Source organism: Paramisgurnus dabryanus, chromosome 24 (genome assembly GCF_030506205.2).
Source record: "Paramisgurnus dabryanus chromosome 24, PD_genome_1.1, whole genome shotgun sequence".
NCBI lineage: Eukaryota > Metazoa > Chordata > Actinopteri > Cypriniformes > Cobitidae > Paramisgurnus > Paramisgurnus dabryanus.
This window is the reverse complement of record NC_133360.1, coordinates 8,927,644-8,942,783: the sequence shown is the minus strand read 5'-3', so window position 1 is coordinate 8,942,783 and position 15,140 is coordinate 8,927,644. Positions and strand designations below refer to the sequence as shown.

The following is a 15,140-nucleotide window of genomic DNA, read 5'->3' as shown; positions in this document are numbered from 1 at the left end:
GACGTGTTAATTCCTAATTCTTTTGACCTATCACGGGGTGTAAAGTCTGACGTCCTGTTTCCTAGGAGATTTTTCCCCTTTGCCTGTAAGCCGCGGCCTCGGATGCTCCGCGCGCTATTCCGAGCAAATCTGTGCTGGTTGCCTGGTCAACCACATGCGCGCGCATCTAACCTGACTCTGATGTCGGGGGCGCGCAGTTGTGGGACTCAGCGGAGCAGTTGAAGCAAAAAAATGACACGAAGCGAGGGCAAATGATGACTTTGGATTTCGATTATTTTGTGCATGTATAGATTGTTATTTATTATTTAATCCATGCACGTGAGTTTAAAAGTTTGTTTGTTATACTTGACGACCCTAAAGATGAGGAATATAAAGACGCGTGCACCTGCTCTCAGTTTATATGACTGTTGATATTGCGCCTCACCTGAATGTCTGAAGAGGAATTACACTTTTTTGTAGCTCTTATTTTGTGTTTGAGTATATTAGGCTGTTTCGTGTCGTTGTGGGGACTCTCGGTCCCTTTTTTTGGACAAAAAAATTATTTTAACGCGATTAAAATTATGTTTTTATCATGAACTTCGACTTTTGATTTTAACGCCCATGCCTTGCACTAGAAGAAGTGTGATTTTTTATTTTTAGTTGTATTTTGTATAAGTAGAATAGGGGGGCCTCGCTGTTGGGTCTGTTTTTAGGGTTGAATTTATTGGATCTGAGGAGTTATTGAAGTGTAAGCATGTATGCAGGACGCAAAAGAAGAAAACCAGTGCAAAGAGCGTAAGTGCTATACGTTTATATGTATATAACATTATTTGTGTTTTTGTGATGCACACTCATATCCTCTCAATGCATTTACTGACTTTTAACTTCGTTTGAAATACTAAATTACTAAATTGTTAATAATTATTGTTTATTAATTATTTAGAAAATTATATAATTATTAATTTATTCAAAATTATTCAAAATATTTTAATTGATGTCAACAAAAGTGTGTGTTTATGTCTGACCCAGAAACTCAAGTCAGTTCGGGTGACCCATATTAAATGTAATCTGTTCATTTTTGTCAAATCAACATATATTTTTATGTTACTTTAACTCAACAAACTAAGTTAAACAATTCTAACATATTTTTGTAAGTACACTTTTTTAAGTCAAAACTTAAAATAGTAGGTTGAATTGACTTGCAAAGCCTAGTTGTAACTTCATGCTTCATTTATTTATTTATTTTTGAAAGGCCATTCTGTAAAAAAACATTGTTAATATTTATATTTTACTCTTTTATTTCCACTTAAGTTTACATAAAAATTAGGAAGAGGATAAGTGTCAAATTAATAGGTTATTTATTTTCATTATCATTTTAGAATCCGTTAAACGAACATTTCACTGTAAAAATGCAGCATTTTTGTCAAATCAAAATATTTTTATGCTAATTTAACTTATAAGAACTAGTTAACATTTTTTACTTATTTTTTTTTAAAGTTATGTCAAATAGTAGGTTGAATTGACTTGGAAAACCAAATTGTTTTAACTTCATGCTGCATTTTTTTTACAGTGGAAGGGCTTTCTGTCAAAAATGACATTGTCAATATTTGTATTTTACTTCCTTTACTTTTATTTCCACTTAAGATCACATGAAAATTAGGAAGAGGATAAGTGTAAAACTAATATATTAGGTTTTTTATTTTCATTATCATTTTAGAAACCATTTAAACGAACGTTTCACTGTAAAAATGCAGCATTTTTGTCAAATCAACATATATTTTATGCTTATTTAACTTCTAAGAGCTAGTTGACTTTTTTACTTATTTTTTTAGTTATGTTAAATAGTATGTTGAATTGACTTGGAAAACCAAATTATTTAAACTTTTTTTTACAGTCGAAGGCCTTTCTGTCAAAAAAAGACATTGTCAATATTTATATTATACTCTTTTATTTCCACTTAAGGTCACATGAAAATTATGAAGAGCATACGTGTAAAATTAATTAGGTTATTTATTTGTATTTTTTAATTAGAAACCATTTAAACAAACATTTCACTGTAAAAAAAAATTCGGCATTTTTGTCAAATCAACATATATGTTTATGCTAATTTAACTTATAAGAAGTTATATCAAATATTCACAGGTCAAAACTTAAAACAGTATGTTAAATTGACTTGCAAAACCATGCTGCATTTTTTGGTGTTGGTACAGATGTAAAAATATTTAAGATATTTTGCACTTTTGGTTTCCATTTTAATTTAATTTAACTGCTTAAGCTTAAAGTACCTCGATAATCGGAATCGTATTAAAGGTTTTTTTTATTTCCTTTACTTTATCAATTTCGAATCCATTTTATCTGTGATATTTTGTCTTTTAATAAGTAACATTTTTCAATGATATAAACTTAATAGTTTTAACTTGTATCCTAAATAATAACTATAGACCTAATATTATTCAATGTTACATGGACGATAATAATTATTATATTTGCTATTTTTATTTTACTATCAATAAAACATGTAAAAAATTACAGTATTAATGGCAGCTGTGCAAAGCATTCTGGAAATCAAAATTACAGTGTATAATACAATTGTTTTCATTTTTAATTTTTAAATTACATCACTGTAAATATAAACCAACTAGGCCTACATACTGCCTAGGCTTTATCTAAATCATTATGCACAAAATCCCCTCAGTGTCCCACGATACCTTTTCTGTATCCCATCTGTATTGTTTTGATGCTCACAAGAAATCAACTGTTGTGCATCATTATTTTAAGAGATTTGTTATGCTGGCTTGCTGAACTTACAGCCCTGCTTAACTGAATTGTTTCATAACAATATGAATTGTCCTGTGTGATCTCAAGACTCGTGTTCTTGTTCTTTTTAGTGTGAAAGCACCCCCGGCCGAAGGGTCGAAGTCAAACCCGTCCAAACGTCACAGAGATCGCTTAAACTCCGAGCTGGACCGGTTGGCCAGCCTCCTTCCGTTTCCAGAGGAGGTCACCAGCAGTTTGGACAAACTCTCCATACTTCGTCTGAGCGTCAGTTACCTGCGTGCTAAAAACTTCTTTTCAGGTCAGAGTCCACACAGAGCTTTGATGTGATGTGATGGGGTGCGAGTGTGTATAGCAATGTGTGTGTGTTCTGGAATGTAACCATACAATACAGGACCCTGGGTAACGTGTTTATGACTTTAGCTGCATGGGCCTAAATTCTCAAGACCGGGCCTGGAGCTATTAGTCCTGTTTAACAAGTGCAGGTGCATGAGTCACCTTATATTACGCTAGGAGTGAATTAAGGTCATGCATATTATAAAAATACAGATGGCTTATTTGACTCATCCATGCAGGCATTTACTGTGTTTGTTTCTTTCGAGAAAATAGCCTTTGTGTTTCTATTCCCAGATTTACATGTCCAATCTGTTTTGATTTGTTTTAAATCATCTGGCTTGTTAGCCCCCTTTTTGTGACGTTCTCCCTCCATGAAGTTTGAGTTTCTTGCTAATTTGTTTGTTTTCGGCATCGCTCAGAAGAACGGCAACGTCAGCACATTCTGTATTATTTACTCTAAAAGCTTTCGGACGAAGCCCTGGTTCCTTGCGGTGTGGTCTCAGCTGTCTTTCCCATCACCAAAACACATTTAGTCCCATTACCAAACACTTTTAGCTCACCGAGAAATACATCCACACTTTAGCATTTGTGTGGGCCAACGGTGCACAAGAAAATCCTGTCTTCTGATTCATCAACCAATAAACAAACAAATTAAAAGCCAATTTATCCGAAACTGTGACGTGATCAGATAAAAACGTCATTGGCGTTGATGTTGCGCACTGCGGGAATACGTTTCCATTGACGCATGAATAATTCAAGATTACGGCTTGAAGTATTTATAAAATGGAGCTGTGTTTATTTAAACGATGAGAGAATGTAAAATGGCTGTTAAGGTGAATATGTAAGAAACAGGTTGAGTCTTTGGGATAAAATTATTGCTACAAATATAGTAATTGGGCGACTTATGACTGGTTTTGTGGTCCAGGGTCACATATGAAAATCTCATTATTTTCTTCCCGTATCCTAAATACACATGACTTAATTCTTACAGCTGAACACAAACAATTTTATATAAATAGTTTAATATTCGAATATAAAATAATTTGTGTTCACCTACATTTGGGATGGCTTGAGGGTGTACAATTGAAAAATAGATAGAGACTACCTTTAAATTATCTTCTATTGTACAAATATATCTTGATGAATGCTCGGTCCGATCATACACCCTTTTATGGCGAATACGCCAGCCAAATTATCTTTAGCAACTGACTCATGATCAGCGCAAACAGCCTTTGAAGGCCTCCTCGGGGATGAAGGGCATTTTAAGATACCCTTTCGTTGAATGTAGGTCAGGGTTTCTTAACACTTAATGCCTCGGGAAGTTTCGTGTATTATTGGAGAGACGGCAACTATAACAAGACCCCAATTAAACTCTACATTCAGCACACTCTCACCGTGTCTTTTTTTTTTGGTGCCGTGACCCGGACTAAAGAAATATTTATATTATATAAATATATATCAGTTTTATTTTTAATTTTGGGCCATGGCACAAGCTATTCCACCTTTGATAAATATAACATAATTTTTTATGAACAAATACAACATAAAACATAGCTAATTATCTGACATATGCGTAGCAGATTAAATGCTGTTAATAATTGGAAATTAAATCTGTAAATCTCTTAAATTCCCTTTCCACCATTTTTGAATTATTAAGTCGCTTTAGGTATTGAATATATCTAATGCTATAGTTTATAACAGTGTGTTCTGTTTAGTTGCCAAAGGTTGATATATTGGTTGCTATAGGGGGTGTATGCGGTTACAGAAGTTGAGGGCTTAGGGATAAGAGTTTATTTAAATCTAAGGCCAGACTGGGATTTCCAAATACTCTGGATTTGAGATGTTTTCCTTTTTTTTTGTGATTATATGTATTGCCAGGTTTATAGAGGGCAATCTCTAATCTCCAAATACATGCTGAATACCTACGAATTGGGACTGCGAACTAGATGACAACAAAGAGGCGATTTTTCAATTTTATATTGATATATTTTTGTACTAAACACTCCTTTTAAATAACAAATTGTAACAAAAGTGAATTACTTTGAATCTAAATAAAAACACATGTTCGACCAATTAGATTTCCAACAATAACAAATGTTGTATCAATTAGCCTAACAGAGCTGTCTGAACAAACAATTTCGTACTGTCAAATGTTGCAAATTTAATTTGTGAGCTCCCAGAATGCATTGCAGCATGATGTATCTGTGTATAAAAATACTGAAAGCAATGCTTCTTTGCAAGATGTAAAAAAATAATTTAATTTAAAGCTGATATTTTTTGTTAAATAAACATTATTTATTTAGTTTTGTAACACTAATGTGCAGAATTGCACACTTTATCATAATATTAATTTTTTTTTTCATTGCTTGCAACACAAAATCTTTATAGCTACTTCTTGATAATACTTTTTATTGCATTTACAAACAAACTAATTAGCTAATAATTATTTTATCGTCATTTATAATTTTACATCCTTTATGTTTATTTATTATAGAAACCTACAGAATTATTTTTAAGGAAATTATATTTCACATTATTTAGCAAGTCATCGCATATTGCATTATTCATTTTTGCAGGTTTCTTCTGCATTGTGTAAGATTATATCACACTTTCTAAAATTATATCACGTTTCTGAGGAAAGTAAAATTATGTTTCTCTCTAAAATGCATAAAATATAAAATCATTAAATATATATCCAAGCCATACTTTAGATTACGAGGCTGGTACATTTATGAAAACTGTCAGTTAAAATTGATTTTGTTGGACGGAGCATCAGATACCAATAATTTGTTTTTGTGCAACCAATATAAAAACAAATGTTTTCGTTTTACTATATCCCTGCAGTTTTTTTTAATGGTCATGTCATGTTGTTTAGTTCGTGGAGGGTCTGTGGATTCGTTCTGATGTGTTTCATGTTTGAATTGACTGAATGGTCACACTTTTTCTTTATTCTTACCCGTTGCCCTGTTGCTGGGCGCCCCAGTCGTACAATAGAAAGACTTTTTTCAGTATTAAAAGACAAATTAGCGTGAAAAGACCTTCCTCAATTCAAGAAAGTGTGGGTGTTTTTTCTTACAAAAGCAATCTGGTCTGATCCCTTTTAGTGGGATTAGTGTTTTAAAAACACTTTCATTGCCCTTTATGGGCCTTGAATGAATGCACATAAATAACTAATGAGTTTGGTTCTGGTTCTTTCTTAAGACTCAGAACAGACTGGTCTAGCCTAATGTTAAAACATCACTGTTTTGAAAGCTCAGAAGCTCATTTGGGTTTCAATGGGATTTGATAGACTTCTTTAACCTCAATCTGCTGGCCCATCACTGCCCTTACTGTCTTTCTGTTTGCCTGTCTATGCACCGTATTTGTCTATCTGTACACTGTATCTGTCTGTCTGTCTGTCTGTCTGTCTGTCACTTTGTCTGTCTGTCACTTTGTCTGTCTGTCTGTCTGTCAATTTGTCTGTCTGTCTGACTGGCTGACTGTCTGTCTGTATGTCTGACTGCCTGTCTGTCTGTCACTTTGTCTCTCTGTCTGTCACTTTGTCTGTATGTCTGACTGTCTGTCTGTCACATTGTATGTCTGTCTGTCTGTCTGTCGGTATGCCCATTGTACCTGTCACTTTGTCTGTCTGTCTGTCACTTTGTCTGTCTGTCTCTCTGTCTGTCGCTCTATCTGTCTGTCTGTCTGTCTGGTGTATCTGTCACTTTGTCTGTCTGTCTGTCTGTCTGTCTGTCAGTCTGTCCGGTGTATCTGTCACTTTGTCAGTCTGTCTGTTACTTTTTCTGTCTGTCTCTCTGTCTGTCGGTCTGTCTGTCTAGTGTATCTGTCACTTTGTCTGTCTGTCTGTCTGTCTGGTGTATCTGTCACTTTGTCTGACTGTCTGTCGGTCTGTCTGGTTTATCTGTCTGTTTGTTTGTCTGTCTGTCTATCCAGTCTATCTGTCACTTTGTCTGTCTGTCTGTCACTTTTTCTGTATGTCTGACTGTCTGTCTGTCACCTTGTATGTCTCTCTGTCTGTCTGTCTGTTTGTTTGTCTGTCTGGTTTATCTGTCTGTCTGTTTGTCGGTCTGTCTGGTTTATCTGTCTGTCTGTCGATCTGTCTGGTTTATCAGTCTGTTTGTTTTTCTGTCTGTCTGTCTATCCAGTCTATCTGTCACTTTGTCTGTTTGTCTGTCACTTTTTCTGTATGTCTGACTGTCTCTCTGTCACCTTCTATGTCTCTCTGTCTGTCTGTCTGTCTGTTTGTCTCTCTGTCTGTCTGTCTGTCTGTCTGTCTGTCTGTCTGTCTGTCTGTCTGTCTGTCTGTCTGTTGGTCTGTCTGGTTTATCTGTCTGTCTGTCTGTCGGTCTGTCTGGTTTATCTGTCTGTTTGTTTGTCTGTCTGTCTGTCTGTCACTTTGTCTGTCTGTGAGTCTGTCTGTCACTTTTTCTGTATTTCAGACTGTCTGTCTGTCACCTTGTATGTCTCTCTGTCTGTCTGTCTGTTTGTTTGTCTGTATTTCTGTCGGTCTGTCTGTTTGTAGTCTGTCTGTCTGTCCAGTCTATCTGTCACTTTGTCCTGTTTGTTTGTCTGTCTGTCTGTCTGTCTGTCTGTCTGTCTGTCTATCCAGTCTATCTGTCACTTTGTCTGTCTGTCAGTCTGTCTGTCACTTTTTCTGTATGTCAGACTGTCTGTCTGTCACCTTGTATGTCTGTCTGTCTGTCTGTATGTCTGTCGGTCTGTCTGCTTTATTTGTCTGTCTGTCTGTCTGTTTGTTTGTCTGTATGTCTGTCCAGTCTATCTGTCACTTTGTCTGTCTGTCTGTCTGTCTGTCTGTCTGTCTGTCTGTCTGTCTGTCTGTCTGTCTGTCTGTCCCTCACTTTGTCTTTCATTTTGTCTGTCTGTCTGACTGTCTTTCACTTTGTCTGTCACTTTGTCTGTCCCTTTGTCTGTCTGTCTGTCTGTCTGTCTGTCTATCCAGTCTATCTGTCACTTTGTTTGTCTGTCTGTCAGTCTGTCCAGTGTATCTCTCACTTTGTCTTTCATTTTGTCTGTCTGTCTGACTGTCTGTCACTTTGTCTGTCTGTCTGTCTGTCTATCCACTGTATCTCACTCTTTCTCCATGCCTGTCTGTCCACTGTTTCTGTCTCTCTGTCTGTCTATTTATCCTCTCTTTCTGTCTGTCTGTTTGTCTGTCATCTGTCTTATCTACTCTATCTCTGTTTCTTTCTGTCTGTCTGCCCCATCTACCTGTCTGTCGGTCTGTCTGGTTTATCTGTCTGTTTGTTTGTCTGTCTGTCTGTCTGTCACTTTGTCTGTCTGTGAGTCTGTCTGTCACTTTTTCTGTATTTCAGACTGTCTGTCTGTCACCTTGTATGTCTCTCTGTCTGTCTGTCTGTTTGTTTGTCTGTATTTCTGTCGGTCTGTCTGTTTGTAGTCTGTCTGTCTGTCCAGTCTATCTGTCACTTTGTCCTGTTTGTTTGTTTGTCTGTCTGTCTGTCTATCCAGTCTATCTGTCACTTTGTCTGTCTGTCAGTCTTTCTGTCACTTTTTCTGTATGTCAGACTGTCTGTCTGTCACCTTGTATGTCTCTATGTCTGTCTGTCTGTCTGTCTGTCTGTCTGTTTGTTTGTCTGTATGTCTGTCGGTCTGTCTGCTTTATTTGTCTGTCTGTTTGTCTGTTTGTTTGTCTGTCTGTCTGTCTGTCCAGTCTATCTGTCACTTTGTCTGTCTGTCTGTCTGTCCCTCACTTTGTCTTTCATTTTGTCTGTCTGTCTGACTGTCTTTCACTTTGTCTGTCTGTCTGTCTGTCTGTCTGTCTGTCTGTCTGTCTGTCTATCCAGTCTATCTGTCACTTTGTTTGTCTGTCTGTCAGTCTGTCCAGTGTATCTCTCACTTTGTCTTTCATTTTGTATGTCTGTCTGTCTGACTGTCTGTCACTTTGTCTGTCACTTTGTCTGTCTGTCTGTCTGTCTGTCTGTCTATCCACTGTATCTCACTCTTTCTCCATGCCTGTTTGTCCACTGTTTCTGTCTCTCTGTCTGTCTATTTATCCTCTCTTTCTGTCTGTCTGTTTGTCTGTCATCTGTCTTATCTACTCTATCTCTGTTTCTTTCTGTCTGTCTGCCCCATCTACCTGTCTGTCTGTCTGTCTGTCTATTTGTCTGTCTGTCTGTCTGTCTGTCTGTCTGTCTGTCTGTCTGTCTGTCTGTCTATCTATCTATCTATCACTTTGTCTGTCTGTATGTATGTATGTATGTATGTATGTCTATTTGTCTGTCTATCTGTCCGTCCATCCATCCCTCCATCTATCTACTGTATAGTTCATCTATCAATAGCTCTCTATTTCTCTCAATTATTTGCCATCCATATCTCAGCGAGAGCCAGCTGAAAGTGTTTTGGTAGAGAGATTCCAGTGCTAATCCACTTACACACAATCTCAGATCAGAAAAGCGTCTGCAAAAACAGACTGGCAACAGTGAACTTTTGAACCCCTGGCCAAACTAGGACGATGTTACTTTACATCACAGCAAAAATGAGCTGGTACAGCATTAGCCGGGGTGATCAGAGCCGGTTTTATTTTCAAACGGCAGGGCTGTCAGTTTTTGCCAAGTTAGTGTAAGGACATCTCAACCGCAAGCAAACCTTCCCAACACAAACACATACTGTCTCTCTTCACCTCAGTACTCTCTGTGGTGGTCTGTATAAATAAGCAATTGCCAAAAGCAACTGTTTTACATTAGAAGAATTGTGTTTATCTACCGAACACACAAGTTTTCGAATGTTTGTACCAGACGGTTGAATTGTAATGATGTACAGAGACATAACTAAATCATTGTCCTCGCAACGCTGTGTGCGAGCATGTCCGGTTCCCATCAGGTGAAAAATGTCAAAATCAGAGTTTGCGCATTGTTTGACATTTCACACTTTTTTGTACCATTATAAAGTTTCATTATCAAGTTTCATCTGTTTATTAGTTCATTCTCACTTGTTTCTTATAATCCACACATTTTATTTGCTTTATCGTGTGTAATATGGTCCGTTCTCTGGTCTATATAAACTTTCCCAGCCAATAAATAACGACACGAGTTCAAATTGTTTCACAAATTTGTTCCACATGTTTACACTTTTTAAATTCATTTCATTTTATTAGAATGTCTTTGTGTCATAAAAATCTGATCTCATGGTCATTTAAGATGGTTTGGCACAGCTTACAGTAAGATTATGTCTATGATCAAATCCTGAGCCCAGTCATTTAAATGTCAGAATAGACACCCGAATGTCACACCGTACTTTGTGTCTTTTTGGCTTTTTTGTGCATTTATTTCTTACATGTGGATTAAGTAAAAAGATGCAGAATATGATCCAATTTATTGTGTTATTGTTTATGCATTATCATGTTAGGAAAGTTTGATCTGCTTTTCCAGAAGTAGCGTGAGAGGTGATGTAATGAAATTCGCTGGATCAAACCGATACGTTACAGAAATCCCTTCTGGAAGAGATTCACATCTGAACTTAATATTTTCCTTTCTGACAGACGGGCTGATTATTTGAAGTGAGACAGACTTTATTTGGTGAGGGCCAATGAAAAGATTTCAACTTTGATCTGTTTATAGATCAGATACCATGGTAATGTCAACAAATACCAATTTACTGTCCCAGCACATTGGATTAATGAAGTAAGATGCATTCACTTTGGACAGATGAGCGCTGGGCGTTTATGCACCTTGTTTTTGTAGTTTAAAGACATCTGTGATATATCAAATCCACCACTTAATATCAACCCAAAGATATACAGACAGTTTCATCTGGGGAACCAAAACTATTAGATGCGTTTTATACGGTGGCCGAGAAGTGCAAAGCAAAACAACAAATCCAAAATCAACAATTTTAAAACACAAAGGCAAATCTAAAAACACAACAACGATAAATCCAACAACAAAATAACAAGTCAGAAAACAACAAATCTGGGTGATTCTCACGAAATCCAGACTTTGAAGGTGTCCAGTATCAGATTTTTTAAAAAAGCCCTTGAAGCCATTTTTTTGCACATATAAGATTTAGATACTTACTATAATCATTATTTTTAGAGGATTTAAATAATATTTCCTATAGAATTATTTACATTTTTTAGATTATCATTATCAAAAATTATCATTACCGCAACATGATATTACATTAAATATATGCATTTACAAACTCATGTTTCGGTAATGAGAACTAAAAAGTTGTCTAGGTACTATGACAAACAAAATTTAAACTTTTATCTGGAGAAAATATAAGAACTGCTTACCTGAAAGCCATCTTGAGTGTCACAGTCAATTATGTCCCTGTTTTTTTGAAAATGTTAGTTCCTTGAGGGCTTAAACAATGATTGAAAATTGTTGCGGAGGATGAGAAAATTGGTCTTGGACACATTTATATTCCTTATTATTGTCTCTACATTTACCAATGATCCCCAAATACCACATGTTTCTTTACTGTAAATGTTTAAGCTTTTTATTTTTTAGATTTTTTAATTATAAATTTTTCCATGTCAAAGAACCCAAATCCAGTCATGGAGACGTTGCGGTAATGAAATTTTTCCCCTTAAATCTGGAAAAAACAACAAAATTGGTTTGTATGATGTCATTTGAAATCATGTGCAAAATATTACATGAAGAGATGTTTGTAACTGTATGCTTCTTATTTTGATAGCATTTACTTTTTTATCAAAATGTTTCATGACACCTCATAAGTCTAATTTCGTGAAAATCACCCCTACTGGTTTTGGAATACTGTGGATTTGGACATACTACTCACCTCGCCTACTGCTTTTTGCATACTATATAGTATGGAAGTAGGCGGTTTCGAATGCAGCCATAGTTTCTATAGCAGTCGAATTACAATGGCAACCAAAAAGTAATGCCCTAGCAACCACACAGAAACTGTACCTCAGCAACCTTATACTGTTGGTAACTACTCACAACTCAGACAAACACATTTTCTCCTAGTTTATTTATTTCTCCTTAGGAATTTTGGATGGCATTTGTTACCCTTAAGCTGGATTTAAACCAAACGCGGTAGAGGCGGCAAAAACACGCTTCTCGCACGTAGTTGGACGCTTGAGCACTTTGAGTGTACTCGCTTCATTCACACGTGAATTGTAGTCATTCGAGACATTCACATGGAAATACACGTCATGGGAGGGGCTTTTGCAACTCCGCTCGCTTCCTGTAATCACGCCACTATTAGAGCAAGCTCCTGATTGGTTAACGCAACACGATATTTGCCAAAGTTCAGATTTTTCAACTTGCGCGTTTCTCGCGGCAACACTCAATTCGCACCATTTGCGCTAACAAGACACACAAATGAGGCGGATTCGCATCTACCATTGACTTAGCATTGAAATCACTCGCACTTGACGCCTCCACCACGACTGGTGTGAACGCAGCATTAAATTTACTGTCGAATGGAATTCCTTGTTTTATTGCTGCTACCCATAAACATTAGCATTTTCTTCTAGAGCGGGTTAGGATTTTTCTAGGGTAACACTTTGGCCATCACTAAAAAATCCATAACCGCTCCTGGCTGCCTCTGTCTGACGTGTATCCGCTTATGGACGTCCTGCTGTTACAGTACAATAGAGAGGAATGTGAAAGACACACACACATATGTAATGATCTAATGAATGAACACATGCTGTGTATACTGTATGAACACAATATTTCTGTAATAATTTTGTGTGTGTGGTTACAGCTGGCTTCATGCAGTTGTATTATTAAAGAGACAGGTGTTGCTGTCACACACACACACAGAAAGCATGCATACTAAAGATTTTGCATTACCTCAGCCGAGAGCTTTGGACAGATTTTATGCATGGCCCATAACCAATCATTTTTAAACATTAATATCATGACACATGTAATTGTTGTTAAATCCCTGAAGTTCATAGCCTCGAGTGGCCCGAAGTTCTCATTTTTTGCCTTATGCACATAAGTTTACTCAACGCACAGGACACATATTTCGAAATTACGAACCACACACCTGACGGGCTACATACATGTTGTGACGAACTTCGCATTGAGAGCTCTCGAATAAAGAAGTCACCGGCCGCCACTGGTGTTTAGTACATCTAGCACATTCGTATTTACTGAGTACTGAGTGAGCTGTAAATAAGAGAGAAGAGAGAGATGTTTTCATCATGGCTGTTTTGATATTTTTATCGTTTGTTGGCTGTCTCTACCGCACCAGCTCTTATCCAAAGCTCCCTGTTCAGTCAAGGTCTGCCTGTCGCCCCGGGCCACCCTCGTTCGGCCACATCTGCTACCGCCCGTGATGTCATCAACACGTGACGTGCCGCAGAGACCAGATTGTTAATATTTGATACACACTCTTTTACTCTTCTCTCTTTACTCCTGCTAGTTATTTATTTATATACTGTATATTTTTTCTACAGTAAAACATTCAAATAAAGAGAATCACAATATAGCATAATAGAAGCTTCTAAAAAAATGTAATTATAGCAATCTATGCATAATAATAAATGATTTTTTGGTGAAAAGTGACCTGTACGTTTTTAAATGCATGCATTTGGCACACAATCTATACAATTATTCATGTCATTACATGTGCTCCCTGCGGGGCAAACCCACAACCTTTGAACTGTACACAAAATGCTATTTTTGTTTAAATGCGCTTTTAAAAGTCTGGTTTACATTTCTTTCCTAATTTGCCGGTCATTATCTCGAGTACACGAGGGCGAGCGTTTACATTCGTTTACATGTAGTCTCCGTTCGACCTTTCTCTCTCCAGCACTGTGGGACAAGAGCTAAAGATCATGGGAAAAGAGTCTTAAACATCCCGTCGGCCTTTGAAGCGTATAAGGAGGATTGTCAGGAGCAATGAAAGTTTCTTAAAGCCCCCGTTGTCTTCATCCAAACTGACTTTTAAGTATTCACATGCTTATTAGAGTCATAACAAACCTTACAGTGCAAAAAATGATTTTTAAGAAAAAAAATTCTTAGTATTTTTGTCTTGTTTTCAGTAAAAATATCTAAAAATTCTTACATTAAGATGCTTTTTCTTGATGAGCAAAATGACCTTAGAAAAAGATGAAAAAAAATGATTCATTTAATTTACTCAATTTTTTACAGAGCCCCTAAGGGGACATGGAGCAAAAATTAAATAAAGTTTAGTTTCATGTGCTCACGCGAAACTTTCATGTGCAGAATTTTTTTTAAAGTTTAGCTATCGCGCGAGCATGTGAAACTATCGCGTGTTCACCTGAAACTATCGCGCGCGCATGTGAAAGCGAACGTTTCACGTGGACGCGATAGTTTCACGCGAGCACACGATAGTTTCACGCGAGCACGCAAAACTAAACGTAAAAAAAAATTCTGCACATAAAGGTTTTGCGTGAGCACATGAAACTAAACTTTAGATTTTTTTACTCCAATGTCACCTTAGGGGCTTGATAATTTTTTAAGATAAGTGGTTGCAATAAAAAATTTTAAGCTACATTTAAACAAAACAAAATTAGAAAAATAAAATAAAATAAAAACTTTAGTTTAAATGTAGCTTAAATAAATTGATTGCAAACACTTACCTTAAAAAAATTTGAGTAAATTGAATGAATACGTTTTTTCAGTAAATTATACAATTAACATGAAATAAGATTAATAAATGCTTTAGAAGTATTGTTCATTGTTAGTTCATGTAAACTAATGCATTAGCAAATACAACCTTATTGTTACCAAATATTTGTTTGGTTTCCCCTGAAATGAAAAAAATTATTCATTCAATTTACCCAATTTTTTGAGGTTAGTGGTTGTAATAAATTTATTTAAGCTACATTTAAACAAATGTTTTTTGTTTTGTTTTGCTTCTCAAATTTTTTTTGTTTGTTTAAATGTAGCTTAAATGAATTGATTGCGACCACTTACCTTAAAAAAATTTTAGTAAATTGAATGAATAATTTTTTTCAGTGTATCTAAAAATTACGACCGAAAATGTAACTTGTGTTCCTTCACATGAACTTGCAGGTCCTATAGGCCAAGGGTCACGATGGGTCACGGCCCGAGAAAATTAAA

At 36.2% G+C, this 15,140-nt stretch overlaps 1 protein-coding gene across 1 annotated transcript in view; it reads left to right on the top strand.

The window, feature by feature from the left end:
- Positions 1-733: 733 nt before the first annotated feature.
- The window catches only part of ahr1b (aryl hydrocarbon receptor 1b), a 33,136-nt gene continuing 18,729 nt past the window's right edge, over positions 734-15,140 (top strand). Inside the window, exons 1-2 of the mRNA XM_065243237.1 lie at positions 734-774; positions 2,868-3,055. Of these exons, the coding sequence (XP_065099309.1) occupies positions 734-774; positions 2,868-3,055 (229 nt within the window). The remainder of the gene's footprint in view (positions 775-2,867; positions 3,056-15,140) is intronic.